The sequence below is a fragment of the Pseudorasbora parva genome, chromosome 7, assembly GCF_024679245.1.
Source record: "Pseudorasbora parva isolate DD20220531a chromosome 7, ASM2467924v1, whole genome shotgun sequence".
Lineage (NCBI taxonomy): Eukaryota > Metazoa > Chordata > Actinopteri > Cypriniformes > Gobionidae > Pseudorasbora > Pseudorasbora parva.
In genome coordinates, this window is record NC_090178.1 from 27,056,638 (window position 1) to 27,081,444 (window position 24,807).

At 40.1% G+C, this 24,807-nt stretch overlaps 1 protein-coding gene across 2 annotated transcripts in view; it reads left to right on the forward strand.

Moving 5' to 3' along the window:
* si:ch73-22o12.1 (nectin-2) overlaps nucleotides 1-24,807 on the forward strand; it is a 90,783-nt gene that overhangs the window by 28,239 nt on the left and 37,737 nt on the right. The window contains exons 2-7 of one of the 2 annotated variants that reach the window (XM_067448864.1): nucleotides 3,094-3,203; nucleotides 3,401-3,653; nucleotides 4,429-4,725; nucleotides 5,088-5,205; nucleotides 6,865-7,013; nucleotides 13,060-16,703. In XM_067448864.1, coding sequence (XP_067304965.1) covers nucleotides 3,094-3,203; nucleotides 3,401-3,653; nucleotides 4,429-4,725; nucleotides 5,088-5,205; nucleotides 6,865-7,013; nucleotides 13,060-13,601 — 1,469 coding nt within the window. In that variant the 3' untranslated portion in view covers nucleotides 13,602-16,703. Of the gene's footprint in view, nucleotides 1-3,093; nucleotides 3,204-3,400; nucleotides 3,654-4,428; nucleotides 4,726-5,087; nucleotides 5,206-6,864; nucleotides 7,014-13,059; nucleotides 16,704-24,807 lie in introns of those variants that run through there. The other variant, XM_067448865.1, reaches the window with a different exon arrangement.

Genomic DNA, 24,807 nt, shown 5'->3' on the forward strand with positions numbered 1-24,807 from the left:
GAGAGACAGCGAGAGGGAGATTTTCAATAACAGGGCTCAACGGTGCTAAACGCAGGCTCAGAAGTAATCGCCTCGGTGGGCTCTCACGCACACACCCACCCACCCACCCTTGTCTCAGTTTGAACACCTGCAGGAGACGAAAAGAGTTTTACATGACCACTAGTTGAAAAATATGTTTTGGTTTGTCTAAATTAATGTATCATTTCACATATATTTTTGTTTATACAAATTATGTAATTAGCATTACAGTTTGGGTGAGACGTTGAATTGAAAAATGAACATACATTTAAGGCTTAAAGGGTTAGTTCACCTAAAATTGAAAATTATCCACAATTTACTCACCCTCGAGCCATGCTAGATGTATATGAATTTATTTCTTCAGCCAAACACTGTCTGTGTTATATTAAAAAAATATCCTGGCTCTTCCAAGCTTTATTGGAGTGAATGGTACCCTAGATTTTGAAGCCCAAAAAAAGCGCATCCATCTATCAGAAAATTAATCCATAGGGCTCCAGGGGGTTAATGAAGGCCTTCTGAAGCGGAGTGATGCGCTTTTGTAACCATAATCACTGGCTTCCGGTAACAGCTGTACGCAAGTTGACCCAACGCATATGATGTAGGAGTAGCGCTAGCTTAGGTGGATTAGGTAGATGCCACTCGTGGTTCAAACAAATAGGGCTGGGCAACAAACTTAAGCTCATCTGACATTTCTCGTTAAAATTTCTCTTTAGAGCTCTAATTCCACACCGGTGGTTTGTTTTTCTCTCATCTGCACTTCCACATTCGTCAGTCTGTCAGGTTAGAGGTCACTCTACAGCCAGAGCTAAATCATGTACGGTCAATATCAGATGCCAGTGATTTGTTATTTATAAAGTTCTAAATATGGATATTTTTTCACACGCAAAAAAAAACAAAAATAACACACCGCTTCGCTTCAGAAGGCCTTTATTAACCCTTGGAGCTGGGTGGATGGATGGATGGATGGCTTTTTTGGATTTCAAAATGTAGAGGGTACCATTCAGTCCCATTATAACACTTGGAAGATCCAAGATATGTTTTAATGTAATTGATTGGGTTTGGCAGAAAGAAGAAAGTTATATATACCTCGATAATTTGTTTTTTGGGTGAACTATCCTTTTAATGGCAGCAGTACTTAAGTTGTATGAACTCTGATTGTCTGTACAGTCACGTAATCAATGCCGTAAATGATCCCATATTTTCAATGTGCAATTTTGAACCCTACTGTAGATAAAAAAGAGGAAGCAATGGAGTTCTCGTAAAACATGTTTACTTCAAGCTTCCTTCCTCTTAATACCTTCCTCTTAATACCTTAAATACATTTTACTCTTTCCTCTTCACTGTTTTGATGTGGCAGAGTTTCAGTCATTTCAGCTGATTAGCAGATAAACTGGTCTAACTAGTTTCATACCTATAATACTTTCTGACGCTTGACGTGCAATCGCATTAGAGAAATTAAAGCACTTTCTATTGTTGGTGCTGGTAATGTCGCGATGCATGAAGCACAGCTCACCCAGGAGTCACTTTTAAAACAAGTAGCTCTATTTTCATCAATGTGGTGAACTTGTGTGACCAACTTGAACCTAATGTGAAATTTTCATGGGGAAATCTTTCACCCTTATGCAATCCTCCTGATTGCGCAAATCCCTATTGAAATAACCGTGGACCACAAAAAAATATAACATTTTAAAATATAAAAAGATATTTTGTAAATTTCCTACCATAAATATATATAAAAAAAATATTATTAGTAGTAACATGCGTTGCTAGGGACTTGATTTGGACAACTTTAAAGGTGATTTTCTCAATAATCAGATTGCAGATTTTCAAATAGTTTTTATCTTATCTTGGCCAAATATCATCTTTATCATGACAAACCATCTATCAATGAAAAGCTTATTTTTCCAGTTTTCATGTTAATTCATCAATCTTATTTAAAAAAAAAGTTTTACCTTGTTACCTTATTTACCTTTTGTAGCCCAGGGTCACATATGTGACCACACATTTATGCAGTAAATGTGCTACTTTTATAATATCGCTGTAGAGCAGTGGTTCTTAAACTTTTTTGGTCCTGCCTCCTTTAAACAAAAGAAAATCTGCCGCCATCACCTTTGACTACCAAATACTTTCACTAAATATAATAAAGAAAAAAACGTGTAATGAAAAACACCATATCAGAACATAACCATTTCAGTGATGCTTTGGATGAACAGTATATAATCGGTGGCTGCAGTGAGCTCTTTTGACAGTCTTCTCGCTGGAACCCGGCAGCATTCACACTAGCAGCTTGTGTCATGTCATTTGCTGAAGAGGTCCTTTTCTATGTCGGCTTGTTTAGACGGTGACATGAAGAACGATTGGCGTTTGGTGCCGCTTTATAAAGGCAGAGACCAACCTCTATTCACGCACTTCAACACCATTACAGCGGCTGTTTCCTGTTATTTAATTTTTTTTCAGCTGATCTCCTTTGCATCCCCCCGGGGGGTTTGTCACACACTTTGAGAACCACTGTTGTAGAGAGAAGACAGGAAATTATGGGGAGAATGGGATTGGGAAATGTTGCGAGCTAGAAACTCTTAAACTCTGCCGGACTCTGCAAGTTGGAAAGGCTCTGACATATGCAGTGCTCCCATGGTACTTTACTGAGTTTTGTGTGCAATTTTCACTTCTTTACCACATTACACCCCCAGTGATGTGCACACGTACACACTCGTGTGCTTACTGAATGTGTTCTGTCAGGGTTGTGTTGGATGATGAATGCTTTAGGCAGAGAGCTAGCTGAATTTTTTTTTTTTTTTTCCATAGATACTTTCACACACTTGCGCACACACGCACATTCACATTTAGATTCGCACACCCTGGCTGAGATCAGAAACATTGGCCTACTTGCTGTTTTGTTGTAACCTCGTTTATCATTTCTCATTTTGCCATCCCTGAACTCCTAGACTGTGCTAGTATGTGCTGAATTTCTCTCTGGCTGCACTCGGCGAGGTGGTCGGGGTTAACGTGGAATTTAGCTGGACAGAAGTGAAGGTCGTTTCCTGTTCTCATGGCTTTTTCTTGTTCTCTTTCCAGGGTTATTGGCTGACCGCGTGAGGGTGGAGCCAGAAGTCGTGTCATATCCTGGTCAGACTGTGACACTGCGTTGCCAGTTTCCGAACCCAGGCGAAAACCAGCTCACTCAGGTCTGAAATCAACTTTGTTACCTGCCAATCTTAAGCAGATCTGTGGAACCCAACAAACAAGCGTCTGTAGGAAGAACTTGTTTGTTGGGCTCATAGTAAGAACTTTCTGTAAGTGTTTATTTGCTGTAATCATCTGTTGGTCATCTGCTGATTTGTTTTTTGTTTTTTTTTCGTTTTCCGTTTCCTCTGGCATGCAGGTGTCATGGATATTTGAACAGACTGACGCAGAGCGAACCAACATCGCAGTTTTCCATCCAAACTTTGGGGCAAGTTACCCTGCCAAATCCCCTCTTTCTGGGCGTGTCCGTTTTGTATCAGATCCGCCCACTTTGGACAACCCATCCATTCAGATCAAAGAAGTGAAGATGACCGACGAAGGACGATATATCTGTGAATACGCCACCTACCCTTCCGGCAATGAACAGGGAGTCTCTTCGCTGATCATGCTGGGTATGTTTGTGTGCAAAACATTAAATATGATAAATCGAAAAATTAAAACAAAATAATTTACAATTTTTTAAAATGAAATTAGGGAAAATAGGCATTTTTTTTATGTAACACATGACTGACAGCATTCTTTTCAATAAAATACAACTTGGAATTTGGCTTTTTAAAGTCAGATTAATCAAAATGTTAAAAAAAAAATATTGACAACTTGTTTCAGCAAAACCAGGGTGAAAAATTTAAAAGACTACAGATTTAATAGACTTAAATTCAGGCTGAATTTAAAAGGGACAGCTTGGTCGAGTATAAATATTATAAGTTGCAGCCTTATTGTGCTTCAAACAGTCATGTGTGTGTACGCATACTCTGACTCACGTCTGTGTCCGTTTGTGGGCTTAAAGGGGATTTATAAATGGTATTGTCAGATCAATTGTGCTGCTGTTAATGTGTGTGAAATGTGGTAGTAACCTTGGCCGGGCTCTCGCTCGCTTGCCCCCTCCCTCCTCTCTCTCTCTCCGCTATTGATCTGCCTGCTTATCATGCTGAGAGGCCGTCGCTTCCCTGTCGTTCCCCGTCTCCCCTGCTTTTCTCCTTTCCCTCTCTTTGATGTCTTTCTCAGAGTGAAACGTGAGTACAATGTGAGCGCTTTGTTAGCGTGTGGCAGGACAAGCCGATCTGTGATCTTCCCGTCTCCACTTCCTCCCCTCCTCCTCTCATCCTCCCTTACCCTCCTTCACATTATAGCATCAAATAAAGGTCAAACTCTCTCTCTTTCTCACAGCTAAACCAAAGAACATGGCTATACCTATCACAGTTACTGCCGGCACAACCCCGGTCATTGTGGCGCGCTGTGAATCATCCAATGGCCGCCCGGCAGCGACCATTACTTGGTCAACGACGCTAAACGGGAATGTGACGACGCCGATGAAGACGGACAATCCGGATAATACCGTCACCATCCAGAGCAACTACATGCTGGCTCCGCAGCCAGCGGATAATGGCAAAGACATCAGCTGCATTGTGTCGCACCGCACCATGTCCCAGCCTGAGACCTTCCCGATGAAACTTGTTGTTGAATGTAAGATATCAATCAGAACATTAACTACACAAGCAACTACTGATCCGAAATGCTGTTACTCTAAGCATTCCCTGTTGCTATAGCTGGTAATTGCTTGTTGTGAGCCATGTCTCAATCGGTCCATGCCAGTAATGTGTCTCAGAATATGCTAGACATTAGTAGAGGTCATCAAGCAAATTACCCTGAGGCTTTACAGTGCTGCTTGGACCAGAAACTAAAGGTCAATGAGGTCATCATTGAGTCAGCTGTCGGACCGCATCAGTGTCTGATTTACCTAAGACTTCAATGGTGCAAGGCTGAACTCATTCATAAAGTCCAGTTGTTCGATCCACCTATTTACTCTGTCTTTCTCTCTTTATCAGATCCTCCCCAGGTGCAGATCGTTGGGTACGATAACAACTGGTACAGGGGTCGGACAAGTGCATCTTTGACCTGTCAGTCTAATGGAAACCCCGTCCCCACCACTGTCACCTGGAGAACGTAAGCATTTTCTTTTATCTTTCAGTTCTGTTTAGTCTGAGCTTTAAGTAGGGTTTACACTGTCAAAATGTGGGCACCTTTTTGCTGTTTTTGTTGGATTGCAAAAGACTTCATAGGGCAAAATGTGCAGGCTTTGATTGCTTTGTGCAGGGTTGTCCAAACATGCTCCTGGAGGGCCACTTACTTGCAGAGTTTAGCTCTAACACATCTGCCTGGAAGTCTCTAGTGATCCTGAAGATCTAGATTGGCTGGTTCAGGTGTTTTCAGGGGTGTCCAGTCCTGCTCTTAGAGGGCCACCTTTCAAACCGGGTTTTGCTCCAATCCTAATGAAACACACACCTGAGCAAATCAATGTCTTCAGGATTACTAAAATGCTGTTTCTCAATTCCAAGAACACAAAGAACGGACTTGTGTTCTCGTGGAGACCAGTCTTGCCAGGTGACATTGAAATGCATCAAAGAACGCTTCCTTATGAAATTTGAGATGTGCTGCGATCTTTCTTGTTGCTCAACAGACTATCCCAGCATGTCAAGTAGCAGCTAATGCACAATAAATACAACACAACATCGCAAATATCACAACCTATTGAAATATTTATTTCATATTATTAGAGGCTTATTTTCATATTATTTTACTTTCTTCATTTCTTTAACACTTTATTCAAATTAATCAAAACATACGGATACAATGTTTGATACAAAGAGCCGTCACTATTTACGAGCTTGCAACAGGAAGTTTGAAGCTTACAGGCTTCCGTACGTCGACTGACTGCATTGTCTTCTGGGATTTTTAACAGTTCTATTCTCTCAAGTCTGCTTTCGATGCATCCTCGATATCAAGAACACATCTGGATACTTTCATGTGTCCTCTGTACTTGCATTTTTTGAGTATTGGAATTCAACTTTGACGGCTGATTACGACGTAGTACAAGAACACAAGGACGCGAGATTGCTTATATGAGAAACAGCCAAAGCTTCCAGTCGAGTGTGTCAGGGCAGGTAGGAGCTAAATTCTGCAGGACATTGGCCCTTCAGGAGCAGGACACCCCTAGCCTATGCAAAGAATCTCAGTATCAGACAAAGTTCTGTCAGTGTCAGAAATTCATTGGCACAGTTGCGCAGTTTGGTGACTGCTAGTAAATGTTAATTGGATGATTTGGGTCATAGTCTTGTCTAAGATCATAGATGTCACACACAGTGTTGGATGGGAATGCTTCAATGGGAATATACCGTACAGTCTGGCAAGCAATAATCCGAAAATACTGTAAAAGTCGTACAGTGTTCCCCCGACTTAAGATAATGTCCACAAACCAGCCACCGTTCATTTACAGGCCCTCGGGCGCGCACAAAATTGGAAGGCATGTTCTCAATCTGGCACTCGCTATTCTGAATCAGCTGGCTTTAACACAACTTCTGGGAATAAGGACTGTCACTTTTTTTTTCAATGCCAGACTATTATTGTGGTATCAATAATTTCAAATAAACCCACCTCTAAATAGTACCACAAAACTAACTGTTGTCAAAGATAGTCAGATAGCTTCTTCCAGTCTAAGTGGGTGGTTCTTGGCCAGAATAAGTTGCACAGGGAGTTAGACAGTGCTGATAGTCTTTGATTCTCTCTGAAACGTTATGCTAATGTTCCATGAATGTTGTCCCTCAGTTTGTCCGGGCTGATGCCTGAAACGGTGCAGGTGCAGGAAAACCGGCTCGCCGTGCAGAAGGTGGATGACACTATAAATACCACCTTCATCTGTGAGGTCAGGAACAGCTTGGGATACGGCAGAGATCAGATCACCGTCTTCGTGAGGGGTAAGTCTGTCTGTAGTATGTCTTAACAGGATCCTCACACATTTATACTGTGGTGAGTGTGAGGTGGTAACAGTGGTACTAGTTGGAAATTTAGACTACATTTCAAGGGGTTACAGTTCAAACATAAAGGCAGTTTGTTGGCACTTTCCTTGTCTGTGTATGCTTTATTCATCACTCTGTCTGTCCTTTAAGATCACCTTGCATGCGCTGTCATCGCTCAGCATTTAGCTGTTCCTGACTCTATGGTGGCGTTTTTACTTTAGCCTGTTGATCTTGAAAACATGTTTGAAATTGTGATACGGGTCCAATAGAATTCCAAAGGACATTTCCCACAGAGAGGACTGTGTGATTGCAGATATAACTTTGTTTGGGTTGGGTTGAGTGCAGCTGTATTTGGGTGTTGTTGCGCACTGTTTTCTGTTTAAATCATAGTTGTAGTGTATTCAGAAAAATGCCCTTTAAGTAGTCAATATGTTGAAGATATTGTATCACTTGCAGCATGCTGTTAAAGCAATTTCACAACGCGTGAAATTATATTTTGGTTATAGCTTACGCTCACACGCTGGGTCGGTAAGATTTGTTTGTTTTTGAAAGAAGTCTCTTATTCAGTACTTCACAGTCCAAGGCTGCATTTATTAAAAACAAAAAAAACAAACAAACAGTAAAACATAAATTTAGTGAAATAGTACTACAATTTAAAATAAATAAATTAAATTAAATTATAGGGTGAACTCTCTTCTAAGTCATCTCAATGGTTTCCCTATCACCCTAAATTAATCCAATTTTCAGCATCATTACTCCAGGCTTCAGTGTCACATGATCCTTCAGAAATCATTCTAAAATCCTGATTCGGTGCTAAAGAAACATTTCTTCTCATGTTGAAAACATTTGGACTGCCTAACATTTTTGTGAAAATTTGTGGGAAAAGTCTTTGATTAAATCGAAAATGTAAAAGAACAGCATTTACTTGACATGGAAATCTTTTGTAACAATGTAAGTCTTCATTTTCACTTTTAATCAATTTAATTTAATCCTTACTGACTGTTTTTTCTTTCTTTCTTACTGACCCCAAACTTTTGATATTGTGTTTGAGCAGTCATAACCAACATATGACGATTGGACTATTTAAATCAATCATATTCTTCCATCTACTTAATAAAAAATGTACTGCATTTAAAAAAAAACATTCTCATTATATTTGTATAAAATTATTTAGTCGTTTTCATCATGCAGTGTTAGTTTAATCTGGTCTTTATTGACTAAACTTATTTGATTCCATTAGGAATCTTCCTTTTATTTATACATGTTTTGACTGTGGCTACTTTATTGACTTTATTATAACATGTTCAGTTTGGCGTGGGTTTGATTAGTGACCTCTGGTAAACTACTCCTGCCCTTCACAATAGCTTCATGGCAAAAGTGAGCACTACGTTTGTTCGCTGTCATTGGATGCAAAATTGTCCTCTCCTGGCTTTTTCTGTCCCATTTTGATGTCCTGTGACAGGCTGATGGAATAACATATCCACATGGTTGACTGCGGAGGGACTGAGCTGCTTTAGTGCTGAGCAAGACTAATAGCTCTTAGGTAATGTGGAGGAAAGGTGCTTTTCTCTCACAACTTGGGTTTTAAAAGCCTTCTACCTTTCTCCATTCCTTTTGCTATCCTCTCTCTCTCTCTCTCTCTCTCTCTCTCTCTCTCCCTCCCTCTCGCTCTCTCTCTCTCCCTCCCTCTCGCTCTCTCGCATATATGTGTGGCTTTAAGGCAGATTTTTGCTCATTTGGAAAGGTACGTTCCTCTACTGTACACTAAACTCACAACATCTTGCCTCCCATCCACGTTTGGTTCCTCCCATATTCTCATGGAGTGAAAACAAGAGAAAGGGCAAGCAGGAAGAGACTGAACCAAGCGAGGAGGGTGGAGCGGATGAACGCTGGTGGCATTTCAACCCCCCTGGGAACCTACGGCTCTCCCATCGCACGTGCATCCTCTTGCTCTCCTCCCCTCTTCCGCTCACATCACTTTCATCCTCTTCACTTCCAACTCTCTCGTTTTGTTTGCCTGTGCCACTTCTGTGCCTTCCAAACCTGCTACCCACCCACCCACCCTCCTTCTCCGACCATCTCCCCCCACAAGAGGCTCTCGGTGAGGATAAGTCAGTCACTGCTGTTTCAGCTCCCGGCCTCTTATCCTCCTCTGTCAAAGGAAGAGCGGAAGGGAAATGCTAATCAGACCCATAATGCAGAGCCAGGCTGTGTGGTGCATGTGCGGACAGAATTTGTTGTTCAGTTGGCGTTCGCGGCATGTGGTGTTAGAATCAGGTGCAAGAGGAGATATGTTCTGTGGAGCGCCGTAGGAAGTGTTGGTTAACCGTGCTTAAGCGCAGCCGTTTTGACAGCCATGAAATGGCCACTACCTTCTCGGTCGCGTGGCTGTCTTCGCCCCCGGCAACCATCTCCATGGTGACTAAGGTCGGCCCGCACAGATCTTGTCTCGGTGTTCCTCCTGAAAGCATGAGAGCGGTACAGGGATACCTCGGAGCGCGTTTTGTAGCTCCACCACTGGAGCCAGAGCCGGGAATCCAACTTCGAATCCAAATCGTTTCTCAACACTGCCTCATGGCTAACCTAGATTCAACCCCCACTTCTCTCTCTGTCTCTCTCTCTCTCTCTCTCTCTCTCTCTCTCTCTCTCTCTCTCTCTCTCTCTCTCTCTCTTTCTTTCTTTCTCTCCCCTCCATCATTCATTTTCAACTCTGGAGATTGTCATATTCTCCATCCAGCTGTCGTGACAAAAAAATCTTGACTGTCTAGGAAAGCTCCATGAGCTTCATTCATCCACTCAGCCATTCACTTTAAGAGTCTTTCAGAGCACTAATATGTACATTTATTAATATACTGGCAGTACTTAGAGAAAGATAAAGAGACTACATTAGTGGTAATACAATATTATTAGTGGCGTTTGTTCACTAAGGCTTGGGTGAACTATCCCTTTAAGCAACTTTTAAAGAAATGTAGCAGAAGTATCGGCAGATCTTTTGTTCCATATAGTGACGTCTGAGTGAAAACATTAATAATTAAAGTCATTAATTATTTCTAAAAAATTAATCTGGATGAATCATCCATAATAAGATAAAAAGATGCATTTAAAAAATAGATAGGGCAATAAATACTTTAAGCTGCTTCCTTAACAACTTCCTATGGGGAAGAAAACGTATATAAAGATATTAAAGGTCCCGTTCTTCGCGTGTTTTCAAAGCTTTGATTATGTTTACAGTGTGAAATATAACATGAGTTCATGTTTCGCGTGTAAAAAAACACAGTATTTTTCACACACTTGACTTATCTGTACAGCGCTGTTTTCTCTGTCCTAAAAACGGCCTGATGATTTCCTTGTTCTATGAAGTCCCTCCTTCAGAAACACGTAACGAGTTCTGATTGGGCCAGCGCTTCCCGTGTTGTGATTGGACAGCAGCTTGGCGCACTTTGCCCGGAAAGGTCCCATGCAAGCGCTGAATGCGCGCTCTTCTCCACGTGGGAGAGCAACAAGACCACGCCCCCTATTTTGCGTGTAACAAACCGTTCTAGTGACGTCATTCCAGAAGGAAGTGCTGGGGTGTAGTCCAAACCGGCCGATCGCTGTAGGCTTTGAAAGGGAACTTCTGTTAAATAAAATATCTCGCTTGGCATTGAACTTTGAGCTTTATAATTTTACAGGTATTATTTATGCTCTAACAGCAACATTACACACTAACTAAAGTTTAAAAGATGGAATAGTATCGGATTTGATACTACAAATTGTGGTGCTTCTTGGTCAGTGTCTAGAAACCACATAATGACATGCTGAAAACCCCTCAGAACACCTTTTCAGTTGTGTGCCAACACCCTGGCATTGTGACTGAGACTTCCTCATGGGCAAGCACCCCCTCAGTGGCTCTGTGTGAGCGTGAAATCTTCCGATAATGAAGCCATGTAGATCCGTGTGTGCGCGTGTGCGTGGCCGCTATATGATCAGACTGTCATGTATAATTCAGAGGACTCAGGCAGGCAGTGAGAGATTGACTCAAAGATCAGAACAACACGCTCACTCTGACTGAAACAGTGGGAGGTTGAGGTGTGTGTGGGAGAGAGAAGCACACCACAGTGGGTGGCTAACGGGAACATGGCGACTGAAGCAGTCAGACATGATTGTGTTCCTGTTGTTTCTGTCGTTAACTCTGTCTGCGCAAGATGCACAAGAAAAAGTGGTAACAATCAATAAAAAACATAAGAGTTCGAGATAAAGATGTTTATTTTGGGTGTTAACACATCCACTGCTCTCTTTCAGCAGTGCTAGTCATGTCTCCGCACACTCATTTCATGTCACACACGCATTCTCCGGGCAGTGTGCGGCGTTGTTTGGGGCGCGTGTTTGGGGCTTCAAGGCCGATGCGTCTGTCTGCTGTCTCCCCTGTCAATCCCAGCCTCCTCTCTTACGTCTTCCCTCCTCTCATCCGTCCGTCTATCCATCCATCAACCAGTCATATGTTCCTTTGTCCATCATCGTTTCTTTTCTGTTTTATGTGAGGCTGCATGCTGGTGCTGTGTTTCCTTCTTCATTGTGCAGTTGTAAGTGTGAACTCTGCAAACTGGCCTTATGGAAAGCAGCTCCCCTTAAGGAATTGCACATAAATGTCACCCTCCCACATACATTCACGTGATTCAAAAAAAGCTGCTAAGGACTAGTTTTCTAAACGATGTTTGAGTTACAATTCTTATCACCCGACATCTGTGATTTCATGTACAGATTCGGATTGGACTGACTTTTATTACAGAGGTGGGAGTGTCTTTTCTAGACATGGCCGTTACAGATGGTCATCTTGCGTGCATCATGTATGATTTATATTTTTTAATAAATTACTTATTGATATAGCTTTAATTTATTATTAAAATAAACATCACATGGGTTTATAGAAGTGGCTGTTTTAAAATAAACCCACTAAGTAAACCAAGACCTCCAGACAAGTATCTTACCTGACACAGATAATAAAATGGGCTTCGCAGTTTCCAGAATTTAGAAATAATTAATTTTCTTCAGTGGATATCATCCATATTGAAATGATAAATGAAAGCAAGCATCCAAAAGTTTGGTACACAAACAGTTTTAAAATTAAAGTCACAATTAAGTATGCCTGTGAAATGAATTTCTCTAAACTAGTCTTATCCGAATAGGGCTATACACAAAGATATTTCAGTTTATACAGGGATGGTGTGTCTGAGAGAAACTAATTCTTCCCTGATGTCTCGTAAAGACCCCTTGAAAACACGCACATTAGATGTTTGTGAATGATTCAGTGTTTTTGAATAAATCTTTTAAGTGAACAAACTGTTCTTCCCTTCCATGCAATACTGTTGGACGTACTAAACAAATATGCTCTTAGCTGAACGACTCTCTTTTTTTTCTTAACAAGACTCTAGGGGACAAATTCACGAGCCATCACATGAACAAACTGAATGTACTTGGGTATCTTGCTTGTGAACAAGGATTTACTGACCAACTTAAAAAGTCGGCCATGGCATTTGTTCAGTTTGGCATGTGAGTCACACACAAGTAGAGAAAACGGCTTAACTGAATATATCCGTGTAACCTAAAAGGGTCACTGCATTAATCTTGTCATCATTAAACTGTTCAAAAAATCTCTACCGTTATAGAACATAGGAAAGGGCTGGTTCCTTTGTTTCACTTGACATGAACCAAGATTTGGTACTTGCTAGTCAGGGGCAGGTGGCATTTTTAATTTAGGGGGGTGGGTCTTTTTTTTTTTATTATTCTAGAGAGCATATGATTGGACAGAAATTTATAATGTAATTTAATGTAAATACTGTAATGAGTCATCAGTATTTTTAGTCTGCTGAAGATGAGTTTAGCTCTACTAGACATGGACTGAAAGGCAACAAATCTCCAGTTTTGATTTCACTGGGACATTTAATTCCATTTTCTTTCCATGAATCTAACTCTGTCTAATTCTGTTCTCCTTTCTTTTCTCGCTTTTTCACCTTTCTGTCTCTAGAGCAATCACCTCCGTCCTCAAACGCAGGTGTGATCGCAGGTGTGATCTTCGCGTGTCTTCTGGCCGTCATACTGTTATGTGTCCTCGCCTACTTCCTGGTATCCCATAATCGTCGCCAACAGCATGGTTACCGCGGCACCGGCAAGCCAACCGGTGCTCCCTACGACTCCTTTACCCGCCTCTTTGGCTCTGCTAAGTCAAGCAAAAATGGTACTGGAAACAATGGAAACAACAACACACCCATTTACAGAGGAGATGTGGGGCTTAACGAGAAAACGGCCAATCAGGGCATTCATCCAGGGGGCGTGGCTCTGCTCGAGACCACACGCACTCACACAGCGGAGGATATCCTGCTTAGTAGAGAGATGGATGAGGTAGAAAGGAAGAAATTCGATGAACTGGAAGAGGAGGATGAGCGATATGACCATTTCAGTGGGGTTGGACCCATTCTACAGCTCCGCCCACATGAAGATGACATAGATGATGACATGGAGTCCCAGAGGGATGGCTCTGTGATCTCTCGGACTGCTGTCTACGTGTAAGAGGAGAGCACACAGAGGTTCTCGAAGGGTGAACGTGGACCTCTTCCAGAAGGATTGCATTTCTTCCTCTCAATGAATATTCATTTTATTGTAAAAACAAAGTACGACATCAAATACTATGAGAAAAAGGATTAATGGATGGATTGAGTTGATGAATGGATGAATTAATATGCTGGATGTAGCACAGATTACATTGAAGGATCGGGTGGAGTAAATAGAGGCTACTAAATACAAAACTGTCAGGCTTCCATTCCTAAATATTGCTCTGGTTGTCATGGTGACAAGTTCTGAGTAATACGAAACTGCAAATGTTGCGTGATATATATGACACGCACACACATGAAGTTATGTAAATAGAACCACTGTGCTGTTATGTAATCATTTTAACATGTTCTTATTTTCTATTGATCATGGTTTCACACTTAAACCAGTTTAGTTGAGTTGGGTTAGAGCACATTCCTCGGCACGACGTCTCTCTTTCAGCACGTTCTATGGAAGCTATCCTTATGTATTGTGTAGATTTTGAAAGAGTCAAACGTGCACAGTGATTTGAATCTAAATTCTCTGTCTAAAGATGACGTGTACACTTCACTCGTTTTACAGCACACACTATATCAATCCTGTGACACGATTCCCAAGTGAATCATCATTTGGTTTTGAGGCTAATCAAATCAAATATTAATGAGTTGTGTTTGTTCTCACCCACAGTCCATTTAGTCAGGAAATGATGGGTTCAAGGCAGCGCATTTTACCATTTCCCCCTGCACATGTACAATTTCCTTAAACATTCGGTCACAAAACAATGTACTAGATTGCTTTAGTAATAAAAACCGTCAGGGTCACATCCTTATTCACAGTGAACTTTAAACCCTGTCGGAAGGAAGGAGTCAACTTAATATATTGTTCAAATTCTGAAGTGATGTTGTGCCACACATGCAACACTTTACAATATGGTTCAATATTATTTGTAGTTATCATGAACTAACATTAACATTCTTGTGTGGTTTGATACATTCACTAACGTTAATTTATAAACTTGAAATGTATGTCAAAATTGACTGTAGCTAAGATTAATAAATGCTGTGGGCAAATGTTTCAGTCAATAATACCTAATGCATTAACTAATGCTGACAAATTAAACCTTACTGTAAAGTGTTACCAACAAATCTATATTTATAACTGTAGCCCATGTCCATTGTTACCATGGCCACGCAGCTATATATACCTCTCCTCCGACACCACAGTTATGCATCACGTACTGTTTTTTTTTCTTGTTTTATTGTCATTCCTCTCGGTCGGTGAGATGCACTGCCTTGTTTTAGGGGAAATAAAATGAAGAAGCTCTTGAATGAGTGAACGATCATGTGTATTGTTCGATGTGAGGTGATTTGTAAACTACTGTATGTACACATTTTATTTTTCTTAAAAAAATGACGAAAAAATGCCTATACTTATAAATGTTGTAAATACGGAGACGGGGCGAGGGGAATATCCAGGTCGAATGTTGCGCATGTCAACCACGGCTCTGTGCGTACAGAACTATATGAGAGCACATATCACATATTTATATCCGTAATCTAGTATCGACTGTACGAGTTTCACCTGTACGAGTTCAAACACATTCACATGGTGGAAGCTTTCTATGGGGTGTAGTTTGAGTGTATGTGTGTGTATGAGTCAGCGTGTTAAGTGGTGTCTGACTCGAGGGCAGTGAGTTATCCCTCCAGTCTCTCAGGGTCTCGCGCACGTACACAGTGTGATTTAAACTGGACATCTCACACACACACACACACACTCACATGTATTCGTTCTCCCTCTAAATCATCTGTCAAACCAACTGCCCTTGAGTCTATAAGTGTCCCTCTCTGTGCCTGAGTATCAAAGGGCATATTGGGCACCGTAGTGTTGTTTCCCTGGGCTTCCATCTTGATTCAGTGACCCTATTAGTGCCACGTCTGGATCAATGCCGCTGGAAGAAGTTGTTCTCACCTCTGAAAGGGTGGTCAGTCTGACGGGCTGGTCTGACGCACTCTGATCCGTCTGGCACCGAATAGGCCGGGATTTCAACGCAGCTCAGTTTACATCCTGATTGAAAGGTCAGACCGCAATCAGTCAATGTGTGAGTAGAGGAAGTCATTTTGTCATTCGTGCTCTGAGAGGCAGAACGCTTTAGCTCCTCATTAGAGGAGAACGCACTGACCTTCCAGCTCAACGTCTCCACCAGGAATTCCGTAATGAAGGAACGGATGCCTTGAGAATATTAAGGAAGTATCCTCTGAGATTGATGCGAGAAGGTTTAAGTAGATTTCCAGAGAGCGTGGAGTCGTGAATAAGGGGATGTTACGTCTCATTGTCGATGTTCCACTGTCCTGGTGAACACATGCACACACATTTAAAAGCCTTAATGTCACCCGTCACAAACCATTCCTCCTGTGTACATAATATATATATATATAAACATGATATAAGACTAAATGGTAATGTCACTTTCTTGTGTTTTGTACTTCACTGCTGTGAGCATGAAGGATACCTAGTTCTAATTGAGTTGGCATCACTTTATAATAATGTTGAATTTGTTTGCATTTTTAATGCATTAAGTATCATGAACTAGCCATTTTCACAGCAGTTATTAGCATAGGTTAGTGACGATTTAGTGATTGTTCATAATACATTAGGTAATGTTAATTTAAAGAACATGACATTTGTAAAAGTAAACCTTAATCTATATTAATAAATGCTGTAAAAATGTTATTTAGTTACTTAATGCATTAACTCCTGTTAACATCTTGAACCATACTGTAAAGTGCAATTGAGTTTTATATCAGTTGATTTTACTGTTGTTTATTTTATTATTATTTTTATCTGTGCTTTAATTGTTTTAATTCTGAGTGGTTTATTGACGCCTGTAACGTGTTTGTGCTGTAAACTGTTGAGCAGTGCTCTTGAGCTCTCATGGACACAGAAAACACATCTATGCTACTAAACTGCTTTATTGCCTTGCGTTGCTTTTAGGTTTTATTTTGGTTGTCTGAATGTTTTTGCAGTCTTTGTAATATTGTCCTTTTTTATTTGGTTGCTTATTAAAGTCTTACCGATATTTGACTGATCTTGGTATGTGCTGAATGCTTTGGGGCTCAATCAATTCCCTCATGTTTGGGTTTTAGAAAGAGAGAGTGAAAGGCAGAATTGCGTGACGCTAACTCAAAAAGGTAATTGCAACTCTTTTACAGTATCTAATTATGACTTTATTTTTCACATTTTGCAATTACATTTTTAAGATTTTATGATTCCGCTTCAGCTCACATAGCTTGTGTTAAGCAATCTTCAACATCAATAATTGTAATGTAAAAAATATATATATTGTTGGTTTAACTTGGTTACCTGGTTACCTTAATTTTGAGTTAATTTAAATTGAAAATTTGAGTTAATACAATGCAAATTTGGTTTAATAAATAGAAACTAAAACTATAATGCTACCTGAGCCACATTAAGTTGATTTATTTAACTTTAAAATAGTGTTAAAAAAATGACAGTGTAAAAAGGTCCTTCTAGATCCCCCCATTCTTGATTTTGTCTTTAAGTTATTGATGACATAATATTTTTTATATTTTGTCAAAGTTCGTCTATATATTCAGATGTATCACTGAAACTTGTTCTTAGGAAACTAGGAAATAAATCACACACTGTTAAAAGAATGTGGTAGAGTTCATATTCCAGTTTCTTCCCTTTAGGTTATAAAGTTGACTGTCTCAGCATAGTTTAGCCCTACAGGAACTCTGCTCTCTTTGTTTACACCAACGCAACCGATCTCATATCTCAACAGGTTAAAATTTAACCAAGAACATACTCTGCGAAGGAGGGGGGAGTGAAACCGAAAGAGTTGTTGTCATCATAAAGGTATTCAGCTGGTAGAATTCCTCTCAGAGGGGTGTGTGTGTGTACGCGTGCGTTTGTGTGTGTGTGCGTGCATTAGCAGGTGACCCTGATAGAAATGTGCCTGTTAATGTAACAACAGACATTTTCTTCCAGAAGTAGCTGTGCCCTAGATTCCGTCCTTTTCCTCCCTTTCCCTCTCTTTCTCTTCCAGTTGACGGGGTCAGAATCTCGGTGCTCCTGGCACACTTGTCACTGTCGTTTGGAGTTGGAGGGTTTTTTTTCTCGGCCATTTAGCCATCTGCCTGCTCTAATTGCTCTGAGTTGCAACCTGGAGTGAAGACCAGCTGCTTCTTTCCTCTCTTAGTTCATCTCTCTCGCTCTCTCTCTCTTCCAAACACTAGCTGAATGTATCATGATAATAGCCTTATGTTGCTGTGTAATGGTGTGTTCCACTTGTGCTGAGACACAATCATGACCTAACACAGTTGTGAGGTTAAAGGTGTGTTCTCATTTTTTCCTCATTGAAAATAAAGTTATTTACTCACCTTCAAGTCACCTAAACCTGTATGATGTAAGGATTATTTACAGCCATCTATTCACTTTCAATATTTTATTTATTAATTTTTTATAAAAAAAAAAAACATATCAGTAGCTTAATAAAAGCAAGTTTATTTAAAATGGTGCCGGTCACCTAATGTAGATTGCCATGTTGAGATCACATGACCAGCAGAATTTGACTCACTTCATCTTAGTAACCTTCCTATTATCAAACAATTTACAAAGTAAATTCAATATGCTAATTTTTACAATGACACTGGTAACCAAAAACTCATATGGTATTAGTAGAGTATAGATGTTTCTCCTGAAAGCTTAATGCTGATTTGTATTTTTCCCAGTACGCTTCCTTTCATGTCACATGATAGTTATAAGTAGGCATGTCTAGTGAAGCCGTCGTTTTTAAAAAATCTGTTTCTGCAACCGAATTCTGATAGAACCAGATGTGGGCAGGTCTACATTAAAGGAAGTGTAAGTAAGATTGTGGCCAAAACTGGTACTGCAATTACTTTCAAATGACTGCAGAGCGCATGCCCAATCACTACTGACTTTGTGATTGGTAGATATGTGAAGGGCGGAGCTTCAGGCCAAAACATCAACATCAGTTGAGGGCTGCAACAACAACTTTTAAATGACAATATCCTGGCCGGACTACTGTTGTCAGTGATATAAGAATTTGAAATGAACATGATTTCTTAATGTCTAGTGACATATCAGGGCCATTTTATGACTAACTGAAAAAAATTTCTTACATACAGTTCCTTTAAAACTACATTAAAATCCATTTTATATGTAAATGTATTTAATTTGCATTCTATTGGCTGTACACTAGTTCAAAGATTTAATACACTAAGGGTGCTTTCACCTCTCTAGTTTGGTTCATTTGGTCCGAACTAAGGGCAAACAATTATACATTGTTGCATTTTTTCAGCTTTTTTGGTTCCTTTTCTTTGGTCCGAACCAGTTGAAACGAACCAAAATGCAGGCACGTGACAACATCAACATCCCTCATTGGCCATGGCGTATTTCCTAAACTGCTTTTCGATTGGTCAGAATTTACGTGTGGGAAAATTCCAACAGAAGAGGCAAAGCCAGCAAACTATAATTACACTATGGAGAGACGACTGCACAGGCTTATTTTGTCCCTGGCCATAATCTACTACACTGTGTGTATTTACCACAGTATGCAAACAATTTATTTCTATAATGAAGCACGGATGCGACGTGAAAACAACGTTCTAATGCACTGCAGACGGCGAGCGCACATCGCTCGTCACTTCAAGCGCGTGCATTAATTATTAACTCTGACATGCTCATCTTCCGAAAATATTGTCAACGATCTATCAGGTAATAATGTCATGCACATAATGTCAGTGCAGCTGACTACGGCGGCTGGTTTAGTCCAAAAATGATCAGTACTTTTGCAGTTGGTTCTGTTCGAGGTCGGATCACGTTCTCACTACAAACGAACTGCTCCAGAGTTCGTTTGAAAGCGTACTGAGACCACCTCTTCAAGGAGGTCTCGGTACGCTTGTTTGGTCCGCTTTTGGTGCGCACCCGAGTGCGATTGCTGCTTTCACACCTGACCAAACGAACCGCACCAAAGAGGGAAACAAACTCAAGTACCATTCAACCGAACTAAATAAGGCAGGTGTGAAAGCACCCTAAAACATACAGTATTTCGGCAACATGACATCATGACTTTACGTAAACAATCAAAATGCATACAGATAACACACTACTTGGCTTTAGAAAGTGGTGTGTTATCTGTAGCTATCCGCGTGTATCCGCTATCTACGCCGAAACGAACCATCATCTCCGCGTGTATGCAGAGGTGGACAGTAACTAAGTACATTTACTTGAGTACTGTACTTAAGTACACTTTTTGAGTATCTGTACTTTACTGGAGTATTATTTTTTCTGGAAACTTATGACTTTTACTTCACTATAATTTGAAAGACAAATATCGTACTTTTTACTCCACTACATTTCTATCTAGGTTGAAAGTCGTTTCTTTTGCAGCTCTGAAAGTCGGTGGATGATTTTTTCCTTCTTTAAAAGGTTTTTTGTTGTTGTTGCAGACAGTCTATCAGGAATCCCTCTTATAGTCATATAATTTCCCCAACTTTTTTTGAACACTGATCTGTTCATAGCAAAATGGAAGAAGACGGTTCTTAAGGGTCCTGCACACTGTGTGATTTGTCAAAATCCTTTGCGAATGTCCCTTTTCAGACTGTACGAACATGATCGCCGCTGTAAGCCATGTCACACTGTAAGATCTCAGTTATCATTAATGTCAGACTGTACGATAGCCAAGGCGCACTATAGACGGATGCGCGCAAGAAAACTCGTCCGGAGTTTTATATCATCAATGAATGACGCGTTCGGTGACGGTGAGCTGCATTACACGCGGGACTGAAATGCTGGCTATAAAGAAATCTCTAGCTCTCGTTTTGGTCATAGTTTGTCTTGAAAAAACGAGATATTTGACAATCGTCATAGGAGAAGTCACACTGCAGGATTTTGTAGCAAATCTTCTGACATTGCCAGAATTTCATCTGAGGTAAATTTTGATTGCAGCGCTCATTAATCGGCTGCCGGTGAACATGTCAGACTAACGACCAAAGACGTCAGATTTTAGCCGAGGATCAGAGGAATCTTTTAGGATTTACTACATTTGTCTCAGACAGCCAAATCGTGGGCAAAATCGCACAGTGTGCACCCGGCTTTAGGCACAAGTGTATGCACCCATAGCCATACTTTGAAAGTATGTTTCAGTTATTTTTTTAAAATCAAGATTTGTTTAGTTGGCATACACTTGATGCATGCACTGTAACGGATTTTTGTAATTTGAACAGTATTTTACTGTAATATGTACAGTATAATACTGTTAAATGTACTAACAGTATAATACTGTTAATAGCAAAGGATTATGGGAAAATATATGTTTACTACTGTAATTATTCTCTACTGTAAATCGATTTACAGTAGCGACAATGCCCGCAAAAAACTGACCAATGACAATGGAGACTTCTTTTCAAGTTTTTTTTTTTTTTTTTTCGGTTGGTGGGGGCAACTGAGGAAAGACTCAACATAAAGGTTAGTATTATTTCTGTCTTGATTTTATTTAAAACTGAGATATTTTCAAACTCATTCACTTATTATCAACAACCTAACATGAACCAGTGCTGCAAAAAGTGAGTTTAGCAAATTTCTGTCGAGACTTTTTTCTGCATGTTTGTCAAGGCGGGTGGTTAACATACGGTCGTCCTTGTGATTTTTGTTACTTCAACGGGGTGAATAAAGGTTTTCATTGACTAATAGTTAGTGAAATAGAAAAAAAGCTCTTTTAATGTTCATCTACCTCATTTAAATTAGCTAAGCAGGGGCAGCAAACTACCTTAAAACACCGAAAGAAAAAAGAGACGGTTGCACACCGGACGCAAAGCTCAGTTTTAAATCTTCTTCTGACAGAAGAGCTGCACGATGTGTGTATCTTGCAGCACAGGGTGAAATCAGTAACGTAAGTTATGTACATTGGTGATTTGAAGGAAATAAAATATAAATTTAATATAAAACCTTGAAATGGCGCTCCGTGGCACGGCAGGATTTTGATCAACTCCCAGAGTGGCCGCGGACAGGCACCGAATGCCGCCACCGGTGTGTTGTTAAGTTACACTGTTCGAATTTCAGCGGCGCCGTGCCGAGCTTTGCGTCCGGTGTTCGAGGTTGTAATCGTTTTTCATTGACTAATATTTTTCATTGACTAATGACTAACAGCATTTCGAACTGAATCTGTTGTTTTTGTTTAAAGTTTGCTGTTAAAACCGCCATTTGGAACATGGGAGCTAGGTGTCTTGGAGTGTTTTTCTGGCGGTTACAGTCTTCTGAGGAAACTGGTAAGCAGAAGCTGGTGATTATTTGACTCTTTTAAAACGTTAAACTTATATCGTTAAGATACAGTTTAAAAAAGCAACAGTCAAGATGGTTGTGCAGTTTGTGTGCAAACACTGAAAGTTGTCTGTGCGAATGCATTGCAGATTTTACACCCTCTTGTGAACGCATGTTGGAGATTAACGTAATATTTTGTAAATAAATTGTTAGATTATGTTTTATTTAGGCAGCAGCCAATCCAACCAGGCTGTACATCACAAGCACTTATCCTAAAGCTTTAAGGCTGCATTTATTTGATCAGAAACAGTAATATTTTGAAATATTATTGCAATTTAAAATAACTGGTTTCTTTTAAAATATATTTTTAAATGTAATGTATTCCTGTTATCATTACTGCAGTTTTCAGTGTCACTTGATCCTTCAGAAATCTTTGTAATTTAGATGGCTTACTGCTCAAGAAACATTTCTGATTATTATCAATTTCTTAAGACACAAAACAATCGGTTTCTGTGAGAAACAAAAAACTATTTGTTATTTTTTTACCTCATATCCTGACGAGTCATATCAAGTTTTCCCATCGTCTATTACTTCCATCTGATAAGGTTAAAATGACGCGATCCTCATTAGTTTGACCTTATCAGATGGAAGTCACAGCCGATTGGAAAACTTGATGAGACTCGTCAGGATATGATGTAAAAAAATAACAAATACTGTTGTGTTTCTCACAGAAACCAATCGCTGCGTGTCTTAAGACATCAATGTGTCGTCAGGAGCAGCAGGGTTTTTGTGCATGTTGTCTAAGCATGTTTTTTTGTTTTTTTTGTATGTTTTGCTCTCATAGACTTGTTACCCATTCACACCATTATATGACTGGCACACAGCAACGGTTGGAGTAAAAAAATCTTCATTTGTGTTCTCCTGAAGAAACAGACACACCTACATGTTGGATGCACAGGGGGTAAGCAGGTAAACATCACATTTTCATTTTTGGGTGAACTAACCCTTTAAAATAAAGTTACGTTATTAAGTGAAAGACACTGAAGCGCATTCTTAAGTTGAATGGGCGTTTTCATTGGAAATTTGCTGGCTTGAATGAATGGTAAATGGACTGCATTTATATAGTGCTTTTTAACAGACCTTATGGCCATCCAAAGCGCTTTACATTTTGCCTCGCATTCACCCATTTATACACAGACGGCGATGTCAGCCATGTAAGGCGCCATCCAGCTCGTCGGGAGCAGCTGGGGTTAGGTGTCTTGCTCATGGACACTTCGACACTTGGTCAGGTGGAACCGGGGATCGAACCACCAACCTTTCGGTTTGTAGACAACCTACATGAACTGAGCCACTGCCTCCCCATGAATGAACCAGAAGCATCGCACCAAAGGAGCGCGCACAGCGTGTTAACGGGTTAGTTTACACAAAAATGAAAATTCTGACATTAATTAATTACTCTAATGTCGTTCGACACCTGTAAGACCCCCTTTCATCTTCAGAACACAAATGAAGATATTTTTGTTGAAATCCGATGGCTCAGAAAGGCGTTCATTGACACCAATGTCATTTCCTCTCTCAAGACCCATAAAGGCACTAAAGACGTTGTTACAAAGCCCATCTCACTACAGCGGCTCTACAATCATTTTATGAAGCGACAAGTATAGTTTTTGTGCGCCAAAAAAATATTAAATAACGACTTGTATAGTGATGGGCATTATGAATCAGCATATTGATTCATGATTTGGATCGCCAATGTCACGTGATTTCAGCAATTTGGCAGATTGACACGCGATCTAAATCATTAATCAATACGCTGATTTATAACCAGTCAAAGCTTTGTTTTGAAATCGGCCTATCACTATATAAGTCGTTATTTAGTTTATTGCACACTAAAACTCTTCTGGTCTCTTCATAAAGTTATTGTAGAGCCGCTGTAGTGAGATGGGCTTTGTATCGACGTCTTTAGTGCCTTTATGGGTCTTGAGAGAGGAAATGACATTGGTGTCAATGAAGGCCTTTCTGAGCCATCGGATTTCAACACTAATATCTTCATCTGTGTCTGAAGATGAAAGGGTCTTACAGGTGTCGAACGACATTAGAGTAATTAATTAATGACATAATTTTCCTTTTTGGGTAAACTAACCCTTTAACACACTGTGCGCGCTCCTTTGGCGCGATGCTTCTGGTTCATTCAAGCCAGCAAATTTCCAATGAAAAAGCCCATTCAACTTTAGAATGCGAACTTTAGTGTCTTTCACTTAATAACGTAACCATGTCTTAATGCCAGAGACTGCTCTATATCTGTATATGCCATTCCTAATGCAGAGTAAAATGATGTTTCATCAGTCATCTCTATCTCCGACTTCTGTGGTTAAGTAGGATATACTGACCGGTGTGGTTCCCTAAACATAACTTGTGGCCACGATAAATAGATGTTGTTCTCTCAAAATATGAAGTCAAGGCCACGACATGTCGTTAACTCAACAAAATGATCTCGTGGCCACGATTAATTATCACGTTCCCATGACTTAATAGGACATTCCCACAAAATAATATCTCGTAGCAACAACATATCACGTTCCCACGAGTTTATATGTTGTGGCCACGACAAAACTAAGTGAACCAAACATGTCCAAACATGTCCCCTACCGGTCAATCTACTGAATCACATAAGTATTCCCCTAAAAATTATCTTCATTCACAAACCACTGTTAACTTTAACAGAAAATGTAAGCTTAGGCTACTGGATGTTTGAGTTGGCATGGCAGAAAGCACGCAAAGTGATGTCTCTTTATAATCACTAAAAATGTGCCCCTCGTTTTAAAGGGTTCATCCAAAAATGAAAATGATTTCATTAATTACTCACCCTCATGTCATTGGAAAC